The 20672-nt window shown below is 38.4% G+C and overlaps 1 protein-coding gene across 6 annotated transcripts in view; it reads right to left on the reverse strand.

Moving 5' to 3' along the window:
- Nucleotides 1-20672, reverse strand: part of gbf1 (golgi brefeldin A resistant guanine nucleotide exchange factor 1) — a 266769-nt gene that overhangs the window by 64415 nt on the left and 181682 nt on the right. For all 6 annotated transcript variants that reach the window (XM_073025342.1, XM_073025339.1, XM_073025341.1 and 3 more), the window contains 6 exons: nucleotides 19993-20231; nucleotides 12773-12968; nucleotides 10811-11022; nucleotides 10620-10718; nucleotides 7701-7895; nucleotides 4922-5108 (listed from right to left, as the gene is read on the reverse strand). In XM_073025342.1, the coding sequence (XP_072881443.1) occupies nucleotides 4922-5108; nucleotides 7701-7895; nucleotides 10620-10718; nucleotides 10811-11022; nucleotides 12773-12968; nucleotides 19993-20231 (1128 nt within the window). The remainder of the gene's footprint in view (nucleotides 1-4921; nucleotides 5109-7700; nucleotides 7896-10619; nucleotides 10719-10810; nucleotides 11023-12772; nucleotides 12969-19992; nucleotides 20232-20672) is intronic.

Genomic DNA, 20672 nt, shown 5'->3' on the forward strand with positions numbered 1-20672 from the left:
CAAAAGGTTGGGCACCTTGCACAGTTGGTACTTAGTAACACCCTCTTTGGCAAGTATCACAGCTTGTAAACGCTTTTTGTAGCCAGCTAAGAGTCTTTCAATTCTTGTTTGGGGGATTTTTGCCCATTCTTCCTTGCAAAAGGCTTCCAGTTCTGTGAGATTCTTGGGCTGTCTTGCATGCACTGCTCTTTTGAGGTCTATCCACAGATTTTCAATGATATTTAGGTCGGGGTACCGTGAGGGCCATGGCAAAACCTTAAGCCTGCGCCTCTTGAGTCAGTCCATTGTGGATTCTGAGGTGTGTTTAGGATCATAAAAATTACTAAAATTCCCACTTGAGATGGGAGCAAAAATTATCTAGGATCTGTTGGTAGAATCTCAGATACAGACAAGAGGGTATACAGGAGAGAGATGTACAAGCTAGTTGAGTAGTGTTACAACAACCTTGCACTCAACGTCAGTATGACCAAAGAGCTGATTGTGGACTTCAAAAAGGGTAAGACAAGGGAATTTGAACCAATCCTCAGAGGGATCAGAAGTGGAGAGAGTGAGTAATTTCAAGTTCCTGGGTATCAAGATCTCCAAGAATCTAATCTGATCCCATCATATCCATGAAGATATAAAGAAGGCAAGACAGCAGCAACATTTCATTAGAAATTTGAGTTAATTTGGTTTGTCACCTAAAACACTCAAAAACTTCTACAGATGTACCGTGCAGAGCATTCTGGCATGCTGCATCACTGTCTGGGGGCTACTGCACGGGATTGCAAGAAGCTACAGAAAGTTGTAAAATTAATCAGCTCATTCATGAGTATAGCCTCTGTAATAACCAGGATATCTTCAAGGAGCGGTGCCTCAGAGAGGCAGTGTCCATTATTAAAGACCCTCATCACCCAGGACATACCTTATTCTCATTGTCACTATCAGGAAGGGGGTACAGAAGCCTGACAACACACACTCAGTTATTCATCAACAGTTTCTTCTCTGCCATCTGACTTCTACATGGACATTGAAACCATGAACACTATTTCACTACTTTTTTCTGTTTTTGCACTATTTTTAATTTAACTATTTAATATACATACATACAACTGCAATTGATTTTTTCTATATTTATCATGTATTGCACTGTACAGCTGCTGCTAAATTAACAAATTTCTCAACATATACTGGCAATATCAAACCTGTTTCTGATTAAACTATAACACATTAGCAATGATAGTTCAGAAAATATTTCAAATCACTTCCTGAATTTATAAGAACACTTGTGCAAGAGGTGAAACAAGTGTCAAATCATTTATTTACTTCTGTAAAATAAACTTGAAATGCAACAATTTATTAGAAACACAACGGATTTCTTGTAATCCACTACAAGACAACAGATCCTAGATAATTTTTCCTCCCATCTCAAGTGGGAATTTTAGTAGTTGAATTGAATTGATTTATTTCTTATATCCATAACATACATGACTAAAAATCTTTGTTACATCTCCGTCTAAATATCTACCGAATAATACATTTATCAATCCTTCCCAAGCAATCAATTTTCAAAAAGCAACAGTTTTTCAGTTCATTAAATATTTACAATCTTCAAAATTTAAAGTGCTCTGTATTTGCTAAATTTTCAGCATTTGTCATACCGATCCTCAAAAATTAAGATGAAATCATGTAACCAACTAAATTCTGCACCGTAAATCAATTCAGATGTGTGGTGTTCTGTGGAAGAATAAAGAGATGCATTCCAAGGCCTTGCTTATATTTATAGCAAATATTTTTGTTCACCAATTGCATTATTATTTACTTAAGGCTTGCCCTGAAATCCTTAAGCACATAACTTGATGGCATGCAGGTGTTCACTAACACAGTGGCATTTACCAGCAATAAAAATTCCAAATGCTATTTTAATACACTACTTCAACTTTCCAAGGTACAAAATAATAAGGGTTTGCAAAAATACACTGTATTCCCTACAGCAATAAGGACAGAATAATACTTCATCAACTAGAGCATAGAAAGGCAATGAGTATCTTTCACGAAACCTGAAGAACATTATTTAGATTGCACATATTATTAAACTGTGTCTGAATTCAGTATCGTGTTTTTTAAAGCTACTTTCAGTCATGCAATTGAGAATTATTATTTCACATGATCATCCAGATGCCACTCTAGATGGTGCTCAGATACAAGAACTGAGAAAAGCATTACATAAACTGATTGCAGCTAGTCCAAAGCCATCCAAGTACATGAGACCTTATCCCAACCGAACCATCATTTTCAGAATGCCTGCCTTCTCTCTCCACCTCTTTCTCATACACAGTCTATCAGCCTCTGTCTTTCTCTTACATTCTCTGCATTCAGCGTATTGCAAACCTAAATGCTTTAATAAATACATGCACACACCACACAAACACTGCATGCAGAATCAATTTCCTTTAGACTCAGATCAGGTGAGCAGACTATGCCATTCTAATGTGCAGCACTGCCAATACCTCCCAGTAGACTTTTTATTGACTTCTTTAAATAGTCAACCATAAATAATAGTCATGTGAAGTGCTAATAGATGCTCTCCCGCTCTCCAATAAACCAAGCACAGCTATTAAAGCAGAATGCAGCATCAGCTTTTTCTCCATCCACAATGGAGCCAATGTCCACCTTTCTCAACTGATTTCTGGTCAAGCTTGAATCAATAGTAAGCACGGTAAAGTAACACAATCAATATAACAAAAACAATGAAATTCAATGACCAAAGCCCCTGTCACTTATAACCATTTGTATTTTTGAGACAGCAACTGATTCACAAGTGAGACATACGATTATTTTTGCATTTGAAAAAATTTCTGCAATGCAGGAGACTGCTTAGCCCATTGTGATCTTGTGACTCAGATCTACAAATTTTGTCTCAATTCCCTGCAACCTCACATTTGCCACTCAAACAGATCCCCAACTCTCCATTGCAAGAGATTTACTCTTAGTTTTTACACTTTCAAGAAGTGCATAACAGATAGCCATAGTTGCTGCTCTATTTTAAAGAGCAAGTTGTAGGAAAACTACTGCCTTCAGAAATGAGATAACAGCATCAATATCTGGTAGAATACAAAGTACAAGCTTCAGTTGCAAGGTACAAACCCCACTTCCAGAAAAGTTGGGATATTTTCCAAAATGCAATAAAATCAAAAATCTGCGATATGTTAATTCACATGAACCTTTATTTAACTGACAAAAGTACAAAGAAAAGATTTTTAATAGTTTTATTGACCAACTTAATTGTATTTTGTAAATATACACAAATTTAGAATTTGATGGCTGCAACACACTCAACAAAAGTTGGGACAGAGTTAAAATAAGATTGAAAAGTGCACAGAATATTCAACACCGGTTTGGAAGACTCCACATTAAGCAGGCTAATTGGGAGCAGGTGAGGTATCATGACTGGGTATAAAAGTAGCGTCCATCAAAGGCTGTCTTTGCAAGCAAGGATGGGTCGTGGCTCAGCCCTTTGTGCCAAAATTCGTGAGAGAATTGTTAGTGATTTCAAAAGGAACATTTCCCAACGCAAGATTGCAGAAAATTTAGGTCCTACAACATCTACAGTACATAATATTGTGAAAAGATTCAGAGAATTCAGAGACATCCGAGTGCGTAAAGGGCAAGGTCGGAAACCACTGTTGAATGTGTGTGATCTTCAAGCCCTCAGACGGTACTGCCTAAGAAACCGTCATGCTACTGTGACAATTATAGCCACCTGGGCTCGGGAGTACTTCGGAAAACCACTGTCACTTAACACAGTCCATCGCTGCATCCAGAAATGCAACTTGAAACTGTATTACGCAAGGAGGAAGCCATACATCAACTCCATGCAGAAACGCCGGCGAGTTCTCTGGGCCCGAGCTCATCTCAGATGGACTGAAAGACTGTGGAACCATGTGCTGTGGTCAGATGACTCCACATTTCAGCTAGTTTTCGGAAAAAACGGATGTCGAGTTCTCCGTGCCAAAGATGAAAACAACCATCCTGATTATTATCAGCAAAAGGTACAAAAGCCAGCATCTGTGATGGTATGGGGGTGCATCAGTGCCCACAGCATGAGTGAATTGCATGTATGTGAAGGTACCATTGACTCTGAGGCGTATATTAGGATTTTAGAGAGACATATGTTGCCATCAAGGCGACGTCTCTTCCCGGGATGTCCATGCTTATTTCAGCAGGACGATGCTAGACCACATTCTGCACGGGCTACAACAGTGTGGCTTTGTAGACACAGAGTGCATGTGCGTGACTGGCCTGCTGCCAGTCCAGATCTATCTCCTATTGAAAATGTATGGCGTATCATGAAGAGGAGAATCAGACAACGGAGACCACAGACTGTTGAGCAGCTGAAGTCTTATGTCAAGCAAGAATGGACAAAATTTCCAATTGCAAATCTACTACAATTAGTATCCTCAGTTCCAAAACGATTAAAAAGTGTTATTAAAAGGAAAGGTGATGTAACACAATGGTAAACATGCCTCTGTCCCAACTTTTGTTGAGTGTGTTGCAGCCATCAAATTCTAAATTTGTGTATATTTACAAAATACAATTAAGTTGGTCAGTAAAACTATTGAAAATCTTTTCTTTGTACTTTTGTCAGTTAAATAAAGGTTTACATGAATTAACATATCACAGATTTTTGTTTTTATTGCATTTTGGAAAATATCCCAACTTTTCTGGAAATGGGGTTTGTAAATAACTAACACTGCGCCTATTTGAAATGATTGTCTGACAGACTTAAAAGCAAAATAATTGATTTTGAATTGTTTTCTATAATTTCAATTAGCTCCAACTGAACATCGATAGTTAGTTTTGTGAGCATTATTATTCTACAATAAGAATTTTGGTGGCACCCACCCCTTTGTAGACAGTCTACAAAGAAACTATTCCTTACCATTAGAGATCTCTTTTCTTTGATTTGTTTCTGTTGTCTGAGTACTTCCATCCTTGCTGTCTTGTTGCAGAGTATTATTGAGAACTCGAGCTTGGCAATGAGCCTCTGTGCTGTCAATAACTGTTAACAAGGCCTCAAGTGACAACAAGTGAGTGGTGTACAGTTGTCCAGATACAGGAAAAGCATTCTATACAAACAGAAAAACTAGTTCAGTAGAACTGCAAATACAAACATTCCAAAAGAATCACATTTCTATGAATATTTCAGCAAGTTTGTTTGGATAAAGGCTTATGAAAATCCAGCAAACTTAAATAACATACATTTTTAAGTGCAGATGGAGGCTGGATTGCAAGTATACTTGGTACCAAGGAAAATCTGAAAACTGTATTACTTCTTGTATATGTCTTCCTAGTTCTATATTAAAGTACAGGTGGCCCCCGTTTTTCGAACGTTCACATTACGACAGATTGCTGTTACGAAAGACTTACATTAGTATCTGTTTTTGCTAACCAGAGGATTTTCGCTTTTGAGGAAAAAAGACGCCCACTTTATACGTGTGTTTACCCCGAGAAAGACTACCATGACCGTGAAGCCTTGTGTGGATAGTTGTGTGCACATGTGTGTGCGTACGTACACATGTACGTATGTATGCGTGTACGTGCATAAGCGTGTACATGCTGATTTTTTTTCTACAAATCAATCTTGGCTCGCTATCTTCCCGATTTTGATAAGTGAAACTAAACCGCACATACAATATTTCTACTTTATATAGGCTGTATATTTATCATATCATTCCTGCTTTTACTATATGTTAGTGTTATTTTAGGTTTTATGTGTTATTTGGTATGATTTGGTAGGTTATTTTTTGGGTCTGGAAACGCTCAAAAATATTTCCCATATAAATTAATGGTAATTGCTTCTTCGCTTTACAACATTTCGGCTTACGAACGGTTTCATAGGAACACTCTACCTTCAGATAGCAGGGGAAATCTGTATACTTTCACAGTAGAATATTCAGTCCCTATACACTATTACCCCTATCAAGTTGCTCTTAAGGCTCTCTACCTCTTTGCCAACAAAAGACCCGAACAGTTCCTGTCCTCCACCACCCTCCTCTGTCTGGCAGAAATGGTCCTCACCCTCAACAATTTCTCCTTCAGGTCTTCCCACTTTCTCCAAACTCAAGAGGTAGCCATGGGTACCCATGGGCCCCAGCTATGCCTGTTTTTTTGCTGGCTACATGGAAAGTCAATGTTCAAATGCTCCCCAACTCTTCCTGGACTACATTGACTACTACACTGGTGCTGCTTTATGGATCCATGCTAAGTTAATCAATTTCATCAACTTTGCCTCCAACTTCCACCATGTCCTTAAATTCACTTGGTCCATTTCTGACACCTCTCTCCCCATTCTAAATCTCTCTGTCTCCATCTCTGGACAAACTGTCCAACATCTTTTATAAAGCTGACGATTCCCATGGCTATACCTCTCCCCTCTGTGTCCTGTAACGATGCTATTCCCTTCTCTCAGTTCCTTCATCTCTGCCGCATCTGATCCCACATCTTCCTCCTTAAAAGAACGGGGTTTCCTTTCCTCCATATTGATGCTGTGCTCACGTGCACCTCCTCCATCACGCAGACATCCACACTTGCCACATCATCCCGCCAACTTAACAGGAATAGAGTTCCTTGTCCTCAACTACCACCCCATGAACCTTCATATCAAGCACATCAACCTCCACAACTTCCACAATCTTCAAAGGGATCCTACCACCAACTACATCTTTACCTCCTTACCACCACCTCTCTGCAGCAATCATTCCCTCTGTGATTCCCTTGCCTATTCAACCCTCCCCACCAATCACTCTTCTGGCATATATCCCTGCAAGTGACAGAAATGCTACAACCTGCCCTTTCACCACCCCAAAGTGTTATTCCAGATGAAGCAACACTTCACTCATGAATCTGTTGGGGTTGTCAATTGTATCTGGTGCTCCAGATGCAGCCTCCTCTACAATTATGAGACTCGATGTAAATTATGACACAACTTTGTCAAGCACCTCCATTCCATCCGCCAAAAGCAGAATTTCCAACCATTTTAATTTCTATCCCTATTCCCGTTCTGACATGTTGGTCCGTATCCTCCTCTTTTCGCACAATGAAGCCGATTTTGGTGTGGAAGAGCAATACCTCATACTCCATCTAGGTAGCCACCAACTTGATGGTATGAACATCACTTTCTCCTACTGATAACTTTTTTTAGCCTTCCCCTTCCCCACTCTGGCCTCTTGCCTCTTCTCATCGCCTGCCTACACCCTTCCCCCCCCCCCCCCAGTTCCCCTCCTCCTTCCCTTTCTCCCATGGTCCACTCTCCTCTCAGATTCCTTCTCCAGCCCTTTACCTTTCCCAATCACCTATTACCTTCTTGCTAATCCTCCTTCCCAATCTCCACCTTCTCCCCCCCGCCCGGGTGTCCTCCCACTTCCTTTCCAGTCCTGAAGAAGGGTCGCAGCACAAAACATCAACTGTTCATTCATTTCCATGAATATTGCCCGACCTGCTGAGTTCCTCCAGCATTTAGTGTGTGTTGCTCTGGATACCCAGTATCTACAGTATCTCTTTTTAAAAGCTTACTGTGTTTATGTTTATTACACAATTATCATAGTATTATTAACGAATTTCTCGATCAACTTCTTTCCTCAGACTGATAATATACAATCAGAATAAGATTAAAAAATGGACTGCCAATACTTCCATTGAGTCAATCAATTAAAATGTACCTTCGAAAGGAGTTTGGTAAGATCTTCAAAAAGATTACAACAGTAGAAATCACAGTCAAAGTTGATGTACAGTTCTGTGGCAAAGCTTGGGATTCGCCAGAGTTGAACCAATGCCTCCAAGGCCATTTCCTTCATTTCATATGGCATTTTGGGATTCTCTGAGGTGACCAAATCCATTAGTTTTTTCAAGTACATCTAGGGAGAAAAAAAATCAGTCACATACACTTAATTTGTATTATGTCATTCAAATATTCATATCTATAAAAAACTTGTGTCATGCTTCAGACTTCTACAATATGTAAACTACTAAGTTGTACTAGTTCGCTAAAAGTTGCGCAAATTTGATTTCTGAAACTAATACAACTTATCTACCAGGACAAGACATCTCAGTGGAAGGCAAAGCCTTTCAAACAAATTGACATTGGCCACATTACATGATAACTTGCTAGATGGAAGATCAAATGAAATTATATATTAAAAACTGGACAAGCTGAATTTGGGTTCTTTGCTAGTACAAGGAGACTCAAGATTGTTTAATATTATTTCCTGTATACAACAAAATAATTCCTACTCTGGGTCCAATGTAGCACAAAAAAACCCACAAAAGGTAAGGAACACAACAATAATAATAAACAAATAAATATAAATGCATAAGATAGCTTATATACATAGGTTGATTGTACATTCAGAAAGTGATGCTAGGCTGTAATTAAGATGAATGACTTGAAATAATAAAGCAGTAGTGGAGTTAGTGGGTGGAGGTGTTGATGAGCCTTACTGCTTGGGAAAAGTAACTGTTTTCGAGTCTGGTAGTCCTGGTGTGGATGATACGTAGCCTCCTCCAAATGGGAATGAGGCAAACAATCCATGAGCAGACTATATGGGATCCTTCAAGATGTTGCTGGCCCTTTTCCAACAGCTTTCTGTATGTATGTCCCTGATGGCGAATAAGCAATGATGCAGCTTGTCAGGATGCTCCCTATTGCACATTTGTGGAATGACAGGAATATGGATGTGCAAAGTCCAGCTCTCTTCAGCCTCCTCAGAAAATGGAGGCATTACTGAGCTTTCTTGACTGTGTAGGACATCTTCTGGGACCACGAGAGGTTATGTGCGATGTGGGCTCTGATGCTTGCAGTTTCCATTGCTTTGCCACCTATGTAAAGGGTCATGTGAGTGGTGTGAATGCTCTTGAAGTTGATAACTATCTCCTTAGTCTTCGTGATATTAAGGAAGAGGTTATTTGCCTGGAACAAGGGCTTCAAGCTCTTCTACCTCCTCTCTGTAGGCCATCATTGTTCACGATGAGTCCCACCACTGTCATGTTATTGCCGAACTTGACAATGTGACTGCTCGGCTATTTGGCAATGCAGTCATTGTGAGCAGAGTGTACAGCAATGGGCTCAGCACACAGCCTGGGGGTGGAGGGGGCACACTTGTTGAGGATACTGAGGAAGGCAGGAGCGTTTGTGCATTCAATCTGAGCTCTGTTTATTAGGAAGTCCAATATCCAGTTGCACAGTGGTGTATTTACACCAAATAGGAACTTGTTTACCAAGGTTTTTGGGACAATTAAGTTGAATGATAAACTGAAATCCAGAAACAGCATTCTAACATAAGTGTCCTTGTTTTGTAGGTGTGTCAGACCCAGGGGTATGTCATAGATGTCATATGGTATGTCATTAAGCATATTGGTGATATATGCCATTATCAACTGTTCAAAGCATTTCATGATGACTGGCATCAGTGCCATTGGGCAGTAGTTATTTATATCTGAAGGTGTAGAAGTTCTTTGATACAGTTATGATGGCGGTTGATTTGAAATTGTGGGGACAGCAGCCTGAGTGAGTGAAATGCCGAAGATGTCCATGAACATGTCAGTGAGCTGGTCTGGGATGTCATCTGTCCCGGTCGTCTTACTCTCGAATCTCTGTAGAGTCCTTCTGATGTCTGCTGCTGTTACAGACAGAGGCTGCTCACCTGAGAGGGGGCCAGCATTGTGTTGCATGCCTCAAAACATGCACAAAGTTGTTAAGAGCATCAGGGAGGGAGGTGTACAGTCGACGCTGTTTATCCTCGCATAGTCAGTAATGCCCTTGATGCTCAGCCACATACACTGGTGATCATTGTCAGACAGGTTTTTTTTGCGTGTGTGTAGGCGGTTTTTGCCCTCTTGATGCCTAAAATGAGATTTCTCCTGGCTGCTCTGAGAACTGTTATGACACCGAACTTGAAGGCAGCATCCTAAGCTGTTAGTAAGGAGTGTACATATGAATTCAGTCAGGAATTCTGGTTGGGTAGTGAGATGATCATTCTTGAGGCACCAGCATTCTTTACATACATACTAATTAAGTGTGTCTACACACTTACTGAGAAAAGCTCAGAACAGGAACAGTACAGAAAATTATCTGCTAAACAAAAATGAAAATTAAATCTTTAAATATATCCTTAGGGAAACCATTATAAAGGTAAACATTGAAAATGTTTTTGATCAATGATCAAGACAGAAAAATTAGTTGGAGTGCAATTCATTATAAACTACTTCATAACTGCTCAAATATTCAACATTATATTAATCATTACAGAGATCCATTTTATAATCCAAGTGTTTTTGAATTCAAATCCCTTCAGTCTAGCCAGCTATACAGGTTACCACATTTCACATATGATTTTCTGCTACAAACAACATAATCCTCTGAAGATTGAAAATAATCCAATTTGTTCATCACCAAGTTTGAAATGAGTTTCAAAGTGTAATGTGCAAAAATTTGGTGTACTGAACTAAAGAACTATAAGATCTTTGCAACAAAATTAAATGAGAATTACAACATCCATCATTATTGGTTGCCATGAGTATTCTTGCAAAGCAGATTCAAACTATCAGGAATTCTAGGCTAAAATGCATTAAATTTCACCTACCTCAAGTTGAAACTTAAGATGTTGCCTCATACTCTCAAATAACAGGAAGCACAGCCTGAGAGAAGTGGCATATAAATTAAGACGTTCCACAATTAGCAGCTGTAAAATAAATGGCATGAAACATTTACACTACAATGCAAAGCAATTAAGTGTGCTCAATCACAAAAGGTTGTGCATTTCAGCATTCCTACCTGGAACAGGTGTCGGCAGAGCTCATCTTTAACAAGACCTAGCAATGATGTATAATTAGCAATAGGCGCTGATTCCAGTGCGATGGTAAGCAACTGTAAACCCACATGAATCATCACATCAGAATTATGACGGTCGTGTGGATTGGTTAGGGATATGAGGAAACGGAACAGCTCTCGTATACATGGTAACCCATATGGAACCAAAGCTGCACCTGAGAAAGACACACTGATATTAATCTAAATTTTAAAATATATTCAACATGAGCCTTCAGGCTTTTCATCTATTTCAACTCAGCCATTCAATAGGTCTTTCTATCTCTTTACTCTCACATGCTCATCTAATTTTATTTTGAAAGCATCGAAAGGCACCCGTAACCACTTACTGTACTATGGTAGTGACTTTTACATTAGAATCACTGAGTAAAGATGTTTCGCGTTCAAAGGTAAATTAAAAGAGGAGTATTAGGTCATTTTGTTCATCAACCATGCCACTATTCATTAAGTCTGCGGCTAATCAGATTTTGGCCTCAACTCCACTTCTCTCGTTGATCCACATAAACCTTGATTCTCCTGAAGTCCAAAAATCTGAAAAGTCTTCAATATGTGAAGTAACCAAACATTCACAACTCCATGGATTAGAATTATAAAGATGTACAATCCTTTTCTACAAAAGGAAAAGCTCCTCCACATCACTTTCTTGAAAAGATAATACCATCTTCAGAGACACTGTGCCCTGATTCTGGATTCATGCATAAGCCATTTGATAAAGGAGCACAATACGGCAATTTGGCACATTGAGTCTGCTCCACTGTTCAATCATGGCTGTTTTTTCCATTCTCCTGCCTTCTCCCTGTATCCCATAACCTCCTTGCAATCAAGAACCTATTACTCCCTTCCTTCAATATACACAATGACTTTGGCCTCCACAGCCCTCTTTGGCGACATCCAGGAGCAAACACCATCTCAGCATCTACCCTGTCAAGTTCCATCAGAATTTTACATTTTTCAGTAAGATTACTACTCATTTTGCTTGGGAATAGAAATCTACTTAAATCTTGCTTTCATTAGATAGTTCCTTCATATCTGACTCAAACTATTGAACCTGCACTGCACACCCTACCTCCATTTCTCAAATAAGGAAAGAAAATTGAATTCACTGGTGAATGTATTTTATTTATGGTCTCATTTTTGAATTTGGCAGAATTGGAAGATTTCAGTTCAATATCAGTATCCAATCTATTCATAATGGCAAAGATCTTACATTATTAACTGTATAATAAAATCCCAAATCTGCTCAAACTTGCCTAATAACTACCATCTCTTTAGTATGATCACTCTAATCTATTCTTGCACTTTCTCAATGTGTTTCTGTGTCTTTCTGTTTACAGTAAGGCAAAACTTGCATCAGTACTTTAAGCATGGCCTGATAAGATCCTACAAAATGTTAACTTGTACCTTCTTGAATTGTTCACCAACAGGCAAATCACAGGATTTTGTAGTTGTCTTTTGACATAATATCCTGTCCCAAAAGTAGTAAAATCTTTTGTGCTTCTGTTCCTTTCTTTCAACTTCAGGAATTGTAGACGACGCTTGTGTTTCCTACAGTCAGCTTATGTATATTAAATTTAGGCTGTTACTTCGATGCTCAATTTGATGGTTTTTCGTTTTCTTGAATTCTTCCTTAGTGTTAACTATACTCTCACTTTAGTTTTAAGTACTAATTAAATTGAGTTATGAATACAATGATTCCAGCACTATTTTGAATGAAATATTATTGTCTACCAATGAAAAACAAGAACAGAACAATCTGAACATAAATCAAAAAGACTATTTACAAGTTTCCATTTCAGACAATAGGGTAGGTCTAAAAACGTTAGATATTTGATAAACGATCAGATTTAAGAGGAACTATTCCATCTCCATTTGATTCATTGTTTCAATTCAAGATATGCAAACACAAACCTTCCTTCTGAGTTGACTGTGTAAACCTAACCCCATGAGGGTTAACGTAATCCATATCGTGTACTTCATGGATTGAGGCAGTGTCAGATATTTCTGTGAGTGAATCACGATCTTCTAACACTTCTGGAATAGACTCAACTGATGTTGATTGTGCTTTCTCTTCCTTGGGCAAAAATTCATCCAATCTTCCAACATTCTTAAAGAAAATTAACAAGTTTCAGGTCAGTTCAATTTGTACAACAAAAATATTTTGTCATAATTCAATGAAACAAAATTCAAACTTCCTACATGGAGTCACACAAACAGGCCCTACAGTTCACTGAGAACATGCCAATCATCAAATATCCAGCTGAACTCGCCCTACATTAATGCCCACATTGTTATTCCTCCCACGGTCTGATTAACAACCCCACCCCCCCCCCCCCACCCCGGTTTCTATCACTGAGCTTCACATTATGAGGAATTTATAGTGGCCAGGTAACCTTCCAACCCATGTCTTAGGGATGAGAAAGGTTACAGGGAGAACATGCAAACTGCAGGGAGACTTTACCAAAGTTTAAGTTTAAACACAGGTTGTTGTAGTTGCAAGGCTGCAGTCCTGCTAGCTGTAAATCTGTGCCATAACTGTATAGTTGTGAGATGTGCATCTATTTGAGGAATAGGAATGCTCACTACCCATGAACAACAACAGCAAATCTTTTTTTTATTAGTTTTTTTATACATTTTCTACATAGCTACAGATAAAAAAAACCCCGGATCAAAATGAAGAACGTTGATACAGTGCAAAAATAAACATACAATAATAATATGATACAAGGAAAAATAATTGAGAAAGCACACAAATTGAAGACATGTAAAATTAGTATCCTCCCCAAGCCCCGCAACAAAAAATAACTCCAGACCAACCACAACACAATATAGAGAATATAAATCAGGACAATCGAGCCCCCAAAACTGTAAATACACTTAGCAACAGAAGATATTAATGCCTACTACAAAAAAAAAGCTGAAAGCAAGGGACCGAAAAAAGACCTTAGTCAAGAGGAAGGTTATGAAAGCACTCAATAAAAGGTCCCCAGACCTTATAGAACTTTAAATCCGAATTAAGGACTGAATAATGAATTTTTTCAAGGTCTAAGCAGGCCATAATATCATTAAGCCATTGAGCATGTGTGGGCGGGGCAACATCTCTCCATCTAAGGAGGATTAAACATCTAGCCAGGAGAGAGGCAAAAGATAATATTCGAACTCAGACATAAATCTGTCTCACCCCAGAAACCGAACAAAGCAATTAAAGGGTTAGGTTCTAGGTGGTGATTCAGAATATACGATAACGTTATGAAGACATCTTTCCAAAATTTCTCCAAGCTAGGACAAAACCAGTACATATGAATGAGAGAGGCCTCGCCCCTTTTGTATTTATCACAAAGCGGACTGATGTTAGGGTAAAATCGAGATAATTTAGATTTAGACATATGGGCTCTATGAACGATCTTAAACTGTAAAAGGCAATGGCGAGCACAAAGAGAGGTTGAATTAACCGATTTGAGAATCGAGTCCCAAGTCTCATCGGATAAAGAGGTACTTAAATCATGCTCCCACGCCATTTTAATTTTATCCACAGGGGCACGTCGTAGGGCTGCTAATTTATCACGAATAAATTATATTAAACCTTTACCTAGTGGATTAATAGAAAGAAATAAGTCCATAACATTTTTCTCAGGCATTTCAGGCAAGTTAGGGATTAAAGGAGTAATAAAGTGTCTAATTTGGAGATATCTAAAAAAATGAGCATTAAGCAGATTGAACTTAGCAGAGAGCTGTTAAAAAGAGGCGAAGCGATTATCAATAAAAAGATCTTCAAAATGTCTAATGCCCTTCCTATACCAATCATGGAAGGCTGAGTCATACGTAGTAGGTAAAAAAAAGGTGATTATGTAAGATAGGGCTAGAAAAGGAAAAACCATGGAAACCATAAAATTTCCTAAACTGAGCCCATATACGCAAAGTGTGTCTGACAAGAGGATTAACTATTAGTCTGGACAAACTACTAGGGAGTACAGAGCCGAGAAGTGTAGAGATAGATAATTCTTTAGTGGAGCTCAACTCCATTGCCACCCAGTTAGGGCACTCAGGTTGGCCATGGAAAAAAGACCAAAAGGTAGCACAACGTATATTGGCTGCCCAATAATATAAACGAAAGCTAGGCAAAGCCATGCCACCCTCTTTTTTAGATTTTTGGAGATAAACTTTGTTAATTCTAGAGCGCTTATCCTTCCACAGATATGACAAAATAATAGAGTCTAAGGAATCAAAAAAAGACTTAGGAATAAAAATTGGGATTGATTGAAATAAATATAAAAGTTTAGGGAGAACATACATTTTAACAACATTAATACGACCTACCAAAGACATAGATAGAGGTGACCATTGTAACAGACTCTGTTTAATAGTATATGAAAGATTGGCAAAATTTTCACGAAAGAGATCTTTAAACTTCCTTGTGACTGTAATCCCAAGATAAGTAAATTGATTGTGGACTACTTTAAAGGGGAGATCACGAAATGTTAATTCTTGTGCTTCTTTATTAATTGGGAAAAGTTTGCTCTTATGTAAATTAAGTTTATATCCAGAGAACTGGCTAAACTGGTCAAGAAGTGAAAACATTGGAGGTAAGGATGTAGACGGATTTGAAAGAAAAAGTAATAAGTCACCAGCATAAAGAGAAACTTTATGCTCAACACCCCCTCTCCAAATCCCGGTCAGTTCAGGACAATTTCGAAAAGCTATCACCAAAGGTTCTATAGCCAAATCAAAGAGAAAGGGACTTAAAGGGCATCCCTGATGGTTGCCACGTTTGAGGTTAAATAACTGGGATTTCTGAGAATTAGTTAAAACAGAGGCAGTAGGACACAAGTACAGCAATTTGATCCAAGAGATAAAACTTTGACCGAAGTCAAATTTTTCTAAAAGTGCAAAAAGGTAGTTCCACTCTATACGATCAAATGCTTTCTCCGCATCAAGGGAAATAACACATTCAGGAATCCCAGTTGGAGGTGAATATAAAATGTTAAATCAGAATCAGAATCAGAATCAGACTTTAACCACCAAGTACCTATGCACATACAAGGAATTTACTTCCGGCAGATGTTGTCTCTCTGCTCATAACAATAATAATGATGAATATAAATGAAAATATAGATTATACATACAGGTAGTGCAATCCAAGTAATAGTTAGCCGACAGTTAACCGGCAGTTAACTGTTCAGCAAAGTGACCGCAGTAGGGAAAAAACTTCTCCAGTGCCTATTAGTCTTAGTCTGGAGGGATCTGAAGCGCCTACCAGACGGAAGCGGATCAAACAGTCTGTGCGCAGGATGGGAGGAGTCCTTTATGATGTTCCCCGCCCTCTTCTTCAACCTGGAAGAGTACAGGTCCACAATAGAGGGCAGGGAGGCTCCAATGATGCGCTCGGCAGTCCTCACTGTGCGCTGTAGTCTGGTTCTATCCTGCTTGGTGGCGGCTTAAACGCTGGTTCTATCCTGCTTGGTGGCGTGAAATAAACGCCGAATGTTAAAAAAAGGAAGACGGTTTTTAATAAAACCAGTTTGATCATCAGAAGTAATAGAGGGAATAACAGTTTCTAATCTATAAGCCAAAACTTTGGCCAAGATTTTAACATCAACATTAAGCAATGAAATTGACCTATACGAGGAACACTCCGTTGGGTCTTTACCCTTTTTTAATAAAAGAATAATAGAAGCCTCATTAAAAGAGGGTGGCAATTTGCCATAGTTAAACGAGTCAGATAATACTGAAAGTAACTGAGGGGAGAGAAGTGAAGAGAATGATTTATAAAATTCTACGGGAAACCCATCAGGTCCAGGAGATTTCCTTGAGGACAATGCAGAAATTGCAGAAGATATTTCTTCTGATGATATAGGCGCATTAAGTTTGGCTTTAAAATCAGATGAAAGCGAAGGAATATTCAGATTATTTAAAAAATGATCGATAGAGATATTGTCATTCAAAGATTCAGAGGAATAAAGTCGAGAATAGAAATTTTTAAATGCGTCATTGATTTCTAAGTGATCCGATGTAAGGTCTCCATTCTCCTTCCGGATCTTTGTAATATGTTGTTTGGCTTTGGAACACCTCAGCTGATTGGATAGAAATTTACCAGATTTGTCACCATGAATATAAAAACGACTCTTACTTTCAAGAAGTTGGCGTTCGACAGGTTAAGTGGACAGAAGATTAAATTTAGTTTGAAGTTCTACACGTTTCTTGTATAGTTCAGGATTCTTAGTTTGAGCATACAGATGATCCAATTCTTTAATCTGATTAATGAGGTCTAATCGATCTGCACAGGACTTTCTATTAAGATTTGCTGTATAGGAGATTATTTAACCCCTCAGATATGCTTTCATGGCATCCCAGACAATCTGGGATGAAACTTCAGGTGATGTATTGGTGTTAAAATAAAAGGTTATCTGATCCTTGATAAATTTTAGAAAATCATCATCCGATAGTAACCGCCGAGTCAAACCGCCAGTGTTTATTCCTCTGAGGAAGGCCAGGAAAATTTAAAGACAGAGTAATTGGGGCATGGTCAGAAATCAGTATACTCTGATAATCACAAGAATAGACAAATGGAATGAGTTGATTGTCGAGTAAGAAGTAGTCAATTCTAGTAAAGGTATGGTGAACATGTGAAAAAAAACAATAATCTCTCTCAGTAGGATGAAGGAAACGCCATATATCAGAGATACCGTAATTAGAGAGAAACGATTGAATAGCTGAGGCAGATTTAGTAGGTGGTCTAGTAACAGAGGACGATCGATCCAAACTAGGATCTAACCAACAATTGAAATCACCACCCAGTATAAGAAAGTATGAGTTTAAGTCTGGTAGTGAGGAGAAAAAACATTCAAAAAAATTAACATCATCAAAATTGGGGGCATACAGGTTTGCTAGTACAACTTTAGTATTATATAGTTTACCAGAAACAATAACAAAACGGCCATTTGTATCAGATATCTTATTATGGAGTTCAAAAGGAATATTTGAGTTAATAAGGATGGAGAACCCCCCCCCCCCCCCCAGCTTTGGCAGCAAAGGATGAATGAAAATGCTGACCCGCCCACTTTGACAAAAGCCGGGAGTTATCAGAACAACGAATATGAGTTTCTTGAAGGAAAGCAATGTCCGCTTTGAGTTGTTTAATATGTGAGAAGATCTTCCTTCTTTTAACAGGGTGATTCAATCCCTTTACATTCCAGCTCACAAATTTAAGTGTATTAACCATTATTAATTGTTAGTGCATAGAAGGCAGTAGGCATATAAAAAGTCAAGCAGTACAATAACAGTCTGGGAGCAAAAATGTAAACATAGATTCGTAGAATCAAAACAGAAACATGTCCTGAGTAACAGAGGAAAGCAAAGGAAACAGTGAGTGGTGTTGGAACTGGAGAACACACCCCACTCTCCCAACCCAAAACTAGATGGCTACCAAAAAAAGCAGCTCGCTCTACCAAAAAAATTAACAGCAAATTTTCTATCGTTAGTATCAAGAAGCTTTTAAAACTTACTTAGCCACTGCTAACACATCCATAGATTAAAAGAGGTTAAGTATGATATGATCATATGTTTAACAAAAAGCTGTGCGTATAAGCTCAGAAGATGAGGAGTAAATATTATTCAGTGATAACTATTACCAAGTTAATGAACATATGGAATAAACTGTTTTTGTAGATAATAGAAGGGAAGGGAAGGGAGGGAAGTAGACAATAGACAGAAGATAAAAAATGTATGTTTTATGGATAATTTTTCAGTTCAAATAAAAATTAAGCAAACTGAAGAAACAAACTGTACTGCAATTTTTTGTAACAAAATTACCAGTAACTTACACTTTATTTATAATCAACCTAAACCAGCTCAAGGCAATTTTGTTCTTTCGCATATTTACCTGCAGCCAACTGGCTCTCAAGTCCATCAACAACATTCTGATTCCCCTACCATTCATTTACACAAGGGGGTAATTACAATCCCCCAGTTAACCTATAACCAGCAAGTCTTTGAGATGTGGGAAGAAAACCACACAATCAAAGGGAAATTGGGCAGAACTGGAGGCCAAGATTGAACCTGGGTCCACTGGAATTAAAAGGCAGCAGCATTACTTAGTGTGATTTTCTTTTATTACTTCCTTTAGCTTGACCTAATTACCTGCACATTAGGCCCAGAATTTGCCTTGTTTTGCAATCAATTCAGCCAAAAACTGCCAGCAATCTCTGTTGAAGTATAGGTAAGGTTCAATTGGAAATTTCTACTTGTCCAGTATTAAAATACACAAATTAACAAGTTAAAGGCAGTGAAGAAGCAAATGAAGGGGGTGGCATATGCATATATGTGGAAGCTACTGCTGTGCTTTGAAGAACGTTACCAAAGGTCAGTAGATTGCTGAGAAAAAACAAAAAAGCATTAATCAACTGGAGAAACAGATTTAGTAAATATCCACGATAGGCTAATCCCTAATAACAATTGACTAGGTTCAAGATATAACCAGCAGAGTTTGGATGCCAACATATAGACAAGAATGGAAAGGTTCTGGATCAATCATTTCAAAGGAGGCAGATACATTAAAAAGAGGATGACGAGGGAAATTATCTTTGTCACAACCATACAAGATGTCCTTAATGCTTTTGTTTCCCTTCAATGTAGCCTGATAGCAGAGATCAAAGTTAAAAATTCTGGATAGGATCAGCACAAACTGGAACTATACAGAGAATTTGAAGATGGGACTGTGCTTTGCAAGGACCGTATGCCAAGTAATTCTTCAAGGACACAGACTATAACTACAAGGTTACTAAATTAAAATGTATTTTCCAAAATAATATGCATGTTACTTATTCTTCCACTATCCGTGTCATAATAACCTGGGCACCACGGCAGCGTAGCATTTAGCACAACACTATTACAACTCAGGGCATTCCAGAGTCCAGTTGCAGCGGCATTCTGTAAGGAGTTTTCTGCATGTCCTCCGGTTTCCTCCCACAGTCCAAAGACATACCAGGTAGATTAATTGGTCATATAAATTGTCCCCTGATTAAGTTAGGTTTAAGTGGGGTGGCATGGCTTGAAGGTTCAGAGTGCTAGAAACATAATGTAAACAATGCAGTAAGCACCAAAATGTTTCAGGACAATATTTGAATAGGATATACCTGAGACTCTTGCTGACTATGTGACTCAACCATTTTCTCTTCACCTGGTTCACCGGAAGGAGTGGTTGCTGGAGTGACTTGATCAAGGTCAGTGAGATCTTCCTTTGATGCTGTCTTTGAAGAAAATTCCACACCACTGTCTGTGGCTGGACTTAAAAGTGTTGATGGATTTTCAGAAATAGTTGTTCCAGATGAAATAGTTGAACTTACAACAGATTGTTCCAGGAAGGACGCTTCACCTTTAAATTGCAAAATACAACATACACACAGATGACAAGATACTCTTTATTATCAACTCATTCTCAGTATGTTACATTTTGAAAAGTATTCAAATTACAGGCATTCAAGTATTTTTATTCTCATATCACATTAGGAGTCAACTTGTGTTTGAGTTCTTATTTACTATTTCAGCGATCACTCTGAAAAAGCTTCTCCTGAGTGTAACTGCCACTTTAACAGAGATCCAAAGAAAAGGATCCAGCTACTCAGACCCAAATGTAGACTATTATAGGCTGAGGTTGAGTTTAAGCTATTCACTCATATATAATTGAATCAGTACCTGCACCTTCACTTTCAGCGTCACCTTCATATGAAAAATAGCACTCTTCCACAACTCATTTAAATAATTTCTCAAAGCTAATGTTCATGCAGAATATTGGTACCCAAGGAAAATAATCAAT

Source organism: Hemitrygon akajei, chromosome 21, assembly GCF_048418815.1.
Source record: "Hemitrygon akajei chromosome 21, sHemAka1.3, whole genome shotgun sequence".
NCBI classification, from domain to species: Eukaryota; Metazoa; Chordata; class Chondrichthyes; order Myliobatiformes; family Dasyatidae; genus Hemitrygon; species Hemitrygon akajei.